The sequence below is a fragment of the Somniosus microcephalus genome, chromosome 29 (assembly GCF_052327205.1).
Source record: "Somniosus microcephalus isolate GS21.2 chromosome 29, FLI_Smic_1.0, whole genome shotgun sequence".
NCBI lineage: Eukaryota > Metazoa > Chordata > Chondrichthyes > Squaliformes > Somniosidae > Somniosus > Somniosus microcephalus.
Genome location: NC_141015.1, coordinates 6279585 through 6286751, shown reverse-complemented (window position 1 = coordinate 6286751; position 7167 = coordinate 6279585). Strand labels below are relative to the sequence as shown.

General features: G+C 45.3%; 1 protein-coding gene and 1 pseudogene across 1 annotated transcript; both read left to right on the top strand.

Moving 5' to 3' along the window:
• The first annotated feature begins 342 nt into the window (after positions 1-342).
• On the top strand, positions 343-658 carry LOC147098428 (histone H4-like; annotated as a pseudogene).
• A 5196-nt stretch (positions 659-5854) lies between these two features.
• LOC147098427 (histone H2B type 1-B-like) lies at positions 5855-6832 on the top strand. The gene has a single exon (XM_085970061.1). It carries the CDS (start codon positions 5866-5868, stop codon positions 6238-6240), a length of 375 nt encoding a protein of 124 aa, XP_085826187.1. The 5' UTR covers positions 5855-5865; the 3' UTR covers positions 6241-6832.
• Positions 6833-7167: the final 335 nt, after the last annotated feature.

The window sequence follows — 7167 nt, the reverse complement described above, 5'->3', positions numbered from 1 at the left end:
GAAGTGCAGCGTGCCCACTTAATTGATTTTTAATTATATATTCCGTTTATTGCTTTTGTAGAAACCCTTGATTATCAGGATTTCTCTGAAAGTGTATTTAGTTTTTGTGAAGATTTTACAGGGGATTGTAACGTCAACGTGGAGAGGTTGGTGGAAGCTCAGAGTCCTTTCTCTCTCTCACTCTGAATCTGTCTTCTTCCTTCCCGCTCTCTCCTCTCTCTCTTTCACCCCGCCCTTCCGCCTCACGTACAGTCTGCCTTTCTCAGCCAGGTCCGCTCAGGCTGCATAAATAAAGTTGTACGGTAATAATTTTCATTAAGTGAAGATTTCAGTGAATGAAGAATCATCATGACTGGGCGAGGTAAAGGAGGCAAAGGACTAGGCAAAGGCGGAGCCAAGCGCCACCGTAAAGTGCTCCGTGACAACATCCAGGGCATCACCAAACCAGCTATCCGCCGCCTGGCTCGTCGTGGCGGTGTCAAGCGGATCTCGGGTCTGATCTACGAGGAGACCCGCGGGGTGCTGAAGGTTTTCCTGGAGAATGTGATCAGGGATGCTGTCACCTACACTGAGCACGCCAAGCGCAAAACGGTCACGGCAATGGATGTGGTTTACGCTCTGAAACGGCAGGGCCGCACTCTATGGATTCGGCGGCTGAACATCTCGACTCTTTCCACCAAACACAACACAAAGGCTCTTTTAAGAGCCACCCACCACCTCACAGAGAGGAGTGACCAGTGAGCGGAGATAGATTGTGGATTTACATTGTGATCGCTGTAGATCTATGTAACAAATCAAATTTAGCTGTGGAGGTGATTTAAATCAGCATATAAGCTCGATGGGCCTAATGCCCTTTACTCATAGAATCGTAGACATTTTCGGCACAGAAGGAGGCGATTCGTCTCTGCCGGCCGTAGACTTGTCGGTGGCGGCACTTCTGCACCTGTCAGTTTCTGGCCTGGGATTTATGTGGGTGTTGATTTTACTCGTTATCTGTCACTTTCTGGGATGTGACAGATATTGCGTATTTCTTAGGGTTTGGTATGTGAGTGTGTCTACTCTAGCTCTCTGTCTCTACGATGTATAGTATAGAAAGTTACGGCACAGAAGGAGGCCATTCGGCCCATCGTGTCTGTGTCGGCCATAAACAATCTATCCAGCCAAATCCCACTTTACAGCTCTTGGCCCGTAGCCTTGTAGTTTACGGCACTTATGTTCATATCCAAGTACTTTTTAAAAATGCGATGAGGGTTTCTGCCTCCTACCCTTTCAGGCAAAACAGTTCCAGACCCCCACCACCCTGTGGGTGAAAATAAAATCTCAACTGACGGAATGTGTGAACCTGTTCAGGAACTCCCACTCCAGTGTCCGGGTCACACACTCGGTTTATCAGTAATTCGGATGATAATTAACAGCGTCTCCATGTGGCCCATTTAATGAACGATAAAAGCGATTTGTGAAACAGTCACATTTTTGCTGATTTAAGTGTTATACGAAAGAAGTCTGAGCATGTGCTAAAATTCAAGCTACGGCTCCCCCTCCCCACAATTTTGAAACGGACGGGAAGGGCCCTTGCGAGCACCGCTCCCCCAGCTCGGCCAGCGGAGGCTGTTTTCTCTGTGCAGCACGGTGGCATAGTGGTTAGCACTGTTGCCTTACAGCGCCAGGGACCAGGGTGACTGTGTGGAGTTTGCACATTCTCCCTGTGTTTGCGTGGGTTTCCTCCAGGTGCTCCGGTTTCCTCCCACAGTCCAAAGATGTGGGGGTTAGGTTGATTGGCCATGATAAAAATTGGCCCTTAGTGTTAGGGGGGATTAAGTACGTGGGGTTACAGGGATAGGGCTTGTGTGGGATGGCTGTCGGTGTTGGGACCGGGTGCTAGGGTTTGGATGATCAGCCATGATCTCGTTGAATGGCGGAGCAGGCTCGAAGGGCCGAATGGCCTACTCCAGCTCCTATCTTCTATGTTGGCCTACTCCAGCTCCTATCTTCTATGTTTCTATACTCGGCTGATAAGAACTACAAACACGGTCGTGGTCGCTCTTTCCCTTTGCTCTCAGTCCCGTTCACTTACAGCGCCTGCCGATGAATTAAAAGCTTGTTTAAGGGATGAGACACTGATTTCAGTCACTTTATTCTCAAGAGCAGGTAAAGCGGACAAGATTCAATCTAATAACCCAAAGGCTCTTTTCAGAGCCACCCACAGTATTTGAAAGGGCTGGTTCCTGTCGATCAATTGATCACAATTGTCCTGGAGCTAGTTTTATATTAAAACATTTACAGTAGTTCCCTTGGCATTGTCCTGATTTGAGTAGACTCTTATATATCCCGGTCACTGTCTGTCGAATGCTTAGAAATCTCGATCAACAAACACTACCGCGCGTTGGCTGTTAAGATTCTTTACATATACAAATATATATGCAGCGATAGTACCCAGACTGATACCTAGGATGGCCCGAATGACGTATGAGGAGAGATTGGGTCGATTGGGCTTGTACTCGCTGGAGTTTAGAAGAATGAGAGGGGATCTAATTGAAAATTATAAAATTCTAACAGGACTAGACAGACTAGATGCAGGAAGGATGTTCCCGATGAGAGGGGAGTCCAGAACCAGGGGTCACAGTCTAAGGATAAGGGGTATGCCATTTAGGACAGAGATGAGGAGGAATTCCTTCACCCAGAGAGTGGTGAACCTGTGGAATTCTCTACCACAGAAGACAGTTGAGGCCAATTCATTAAATATATGAGAAATACCAAGGGGCAGAAAACATTAGTGGGAGTGGTATATAGACCTCCAAACAGTAATGTGGAGGTTGGGGATGGCATTAAAAGGGAAATTAGAGAAGCGTGCAATAAGGGCACAGCAGTCATCATGGGTACCTTTAAATTACATATAGATTGGGCTAACCAAATTAGTAACAATACTGTGGAGGAGGAATTCCTGGATTGTTTACGGGATGGTGTCCTGGACCAATAAGTCGAGGAACCAACCAGAGATCAGGCCATCTTAGACTGGGTATTATGTAATGAGAAAGGATTAATTAGCAATCTTGTTGAACGAGGCCCCTTGGGTCGGAGAGATGATAATATGATGGAATTCTTCATTAAGATGGAGAATGAAGTAGTTGACTCAAAGGCAACTATGATGGTCTGAGGTACGAGTTGGGTAGGATTGATTGGGGAATGTCCCTCAAACAGTTGACGGTGGATAGGCAATGGCAAACATTCAAAGACTGCATGGATGAACTACAGAATTTGTTCATCCCAGTTTGGCATAAAAATAAAGCAAAAAAGGTGACTCAACCGTGGCTAACAAGGGAAATTAGGGATATCATAAGATCCAAGGAGAGGACATATAAATTGGCCAGGAAAAGCAGTAAACCTGAGGATTGGGAGCAATTTAGGATTGAACAAAGGAAGACAAAGGGATTAATTAAGAAGGGGAAAATAGAATATGAGAGTAAGATGGCCGGGAACATAAAAACTGAATGTAAAAGCTTTTATATATATGTGAAGAGAAAAAGATTGGCAAAGTCAAGCGTAGGTCCCTTGCAGTCAGAATCGGGATTTTATAATGGGGAACAAAGAAATGGCTAAACAATTAAATACATATTTTGGTTCTGTCTCCAAAAAAGGAGGACACAAGTAACCTCCCAGAGATGTCGGGGAACATAGGGTCTGATGAATGGGAGGAACTGAAAGAAATCAGTATTTGTAGGGAAATGGTGTTAAGTAAATTGATTGGATTGAAGGCCGATAAATCCCCAGGGCCTGATAATCTACATCCTAGGCTACTTAAGGAAGTGGCCCTAGAAATAGTAGTTGCATTCTTATCATCTTCCAACATCCGATGGAATCTGGAACAGTACCCATGGATTGGAGGGTAGCTAATGTTATCCCACTATTCAAAAAAGGTGGTAGAGAGAAAACGGGGAATTAGGGTAATGGGGAACAGGGTAAGCCTGACATCGGTAGTGGGGAAAATGCTAGACTCCATTATAAAAGATGTAATAGCAGAGCACTTGGAAAACAGTGACAGGATTGGACAAAGTCAACATGGATTTTCAAAAGGTAAATCGTGCTTTACTAATCTACTGAAATTTCTTGAGGATGTAACTGGTAAAATAGATAAGGGAGAACCAGTGGATGTGGTGTATTTGGACTTTCAGAAGGCTTTTGATAAGGTCCTGCATAAGAGATTAGCGTGTAAATTTAAGGCACATGGGATTGGGGGGCAAGGTATTGACTTAGATAGAGAACTGGTTGGCAGACAGAAAGCAAAGAGTTGGAATAAACGGGTCTTTTTCCGAGTGGCAGGAAGTGACTAGTGGGGTACCGCAGGGATCAGTCCTTGGACCCCAACAATTCACAATATATATTAATGATCTAGACAAGGGAACTAGATGTAATATCTCCAAATTTGAAGATGACACAAAGCTGGGTGTGTGTGTGTGCTGTGAGGAGGATGCCGAGAAACTCCAGGATGATTTGGACAGGTTGGGTGATTGGGCAGAAGCATGGCAGATGCAATATAATGTGGATAAATGTGAGGTTATCCACTTTGGTGGCAAAAACAGGAAGGCAGATTATTATCTGAATGGCAATAGATTGGGAGAAGGGGAAGTGCAACGAGACCTGGGTGTTCTTGTGCACCAGTCGCTGAAGTTAAGCATGCAGGTGCAGCAGGCGGTTAAGAAGGCAAATGGTATGTTTGCCTTCGTAGCGAAAGGTTTTGAGTACAGGAACAAGGATGTTTGCTACAGTTGCACAGGGCCTTGGTGAGACAACATCTTGAGTATTGTGTGCAGTTTTGGTTGCATTATTTGAGGAAGGATGTTCTTGCCATGGAAGGAGTTCAGCGAAGATTCACCAGGCTGATACCTGGGATGGCAGGAATGACGTATGAGGAGAGATTGGGTCGATTTGGCTTGTACTCGCTGGAGTTTAGAAGAATGAGAGGGGATCTCATTGAAACTTATAAAATTCTGACAGCACTGGACAGATTTGATGCAGGAAGGATGTTGCCAGTGTTCGGGGAGTCCAGAACCAGGGTTCACAGTCTAAGGATAAGGGTAAGCCATTTAGGACAGAAATGAGGAGGAATTTCTTCACCCAGAGAATGGTGAACCTGTGGAATTCTCTACCACAGAAGGCAGTTGAGGCCAATTCATTCAATATAATCAAGAAGAATTTAGATATATTTCTTAAGGCTAAAGGGATCAAGGGATATGGGGAGAAAGCAGGGACTGGGTACTGAATTTGGATGATCAGCCATGATCGCATTGAGTGGCGGAGCAGGCTCGAGTGGCCGAATGGCCTACTCCTGCTCCTATCTTCTATGTTTCTTGGTTTCTATATTCAAGAAGGAGTTAGATATATTTCTAACTGATCAAGGGATATGGGGAGAAGGCAGGGACATGGTACTGAGATTGGATGATCAGCCATGATCTCATTGAATGGCGGAGCAGGCTCGAGGGGCCGAATGGCCTACTCCTGCTCCTATCTTCTATGTTTCTATAACACAAATAACCTTCAACGTAACACCGGCCGTCGCTGAAAATGTTTGAGGGAGCAGAATAGAAACGTGATTTGAGGACAGTATAAATATGGAAGGGGTTTTAATTCGAGACAGCATTGCAGTATTTGAGATTGTGGTGAATGCTGAATCTGATTGGTTTCTTTACGCATCCAGTCAGAGAGATAGATAACAAAGGAAATTAACAACGCTGCCAATAAACCAATCGCAATCCTTGCCTTCACCCATCCCTCATTAGCATAGCTCTGTGGGCCGGACTGTGGGGCTGCCTATATAATACGAGCTCGGAGCACCGTTTGCTTAAGTTGTTTCCTGATACTGATGAGACGATGGTTGATGAAAAGAAATCCGCTGCCAAGAAGGGCGCCAAGAAAATCGTGAAGAAAGCGGCAGCGAAGGGCGGTAAGAAGCGCAGAAAGTCGAGGAAGGAGAGTTACTCCATCTACATCTACAAAGTGATGAAGCAGGTTCACCCCGACACCGGCATCTCCTCCAAGGCCATGGGCATCATGAACTCGTTTGTGAACGATATTTTCGAGCGCATCGCGGGTGAGGCTTCCCGCCTGGCCCATTACAACAAGCGGCGCACCATCAGCTCCCGGGAGATCCAGACCGCCGTGCGCCTGCTGCTGCCCGGGGAGCTGGCCAAGCACGCCGTGTCGGAAGGTACAAAGGCAGTGACCAAATACACCAGCTCCAAGTAAAACTCCACGCTGTCCTGAAAGAACAAACCCAAAACACAACGGCTCTTTTAAGAGCCACTCACAATCTCTCTGAAAGAGCTACACAATCGCATCTCCCTTTAGAATCAATTTACTGTAATTATTTCCTGAACAAATGCAGTTGTGAACGTTTAAAGTTCCAGCTGTGGATTTAGCTTTGAATTCTCAGATATGCAGTTTTAATGTCTTGTTCGACATTAGTGTCACTTCAATTTCTCGTCCAGTACCAGTAAACTACAAACGATCCCTGGTCGCTCTTTCCCTTTGTTCTCTGACCCGTTCATTTACAGCGTCTGCCGACGATTAACAGCTTGTTCTAGGGGTAAGACTCAGATTCCAGTCACATCGTTCTCTCAAGGCGTTTCAAGTTTTAAAAATAAATGTTGGGTGTTTATTAACCCGAGACTACTTGCAGTGTAACAGCCCAGAATGGGAGTTCTAACAGAGACCGGAACGGGCTCCCGGTTCTGTTTTCACTCCCGCCTGTGCAAAGGATTGATCGATAATTATTGAAACCTCACTGTTACAAAGATTGAGCTGGAATTGAACAGGCTGATTGTCACAGCCCGGAATGTGCAAGGGAAATATGGAATAAGACAAACGGGAATAAAACGTGCTTGGAAATCTTTGGCTAATGGTGAATTGATTAACATAATCCTCAATTTAAAAAGTATTGGCGGGGCTTTTGAAATTTAAAAAATCGTTGGAGGTCTGACTGTTGAGGCAGTTATTTCCACCCTCTTTTCATTGGTGGGAAAAACAGACTGTGATTGGTCACAGAAAAACACCAATGAAATTCACCACAGAGCGACCAATCACAAGTACGCTGTCTGCATTCCTCCAGAAGGTATAAGAAGGGCAGATGTGGGAGGAGATTTTCATTCTTTCTCTGACCGAATTGATTGTGGG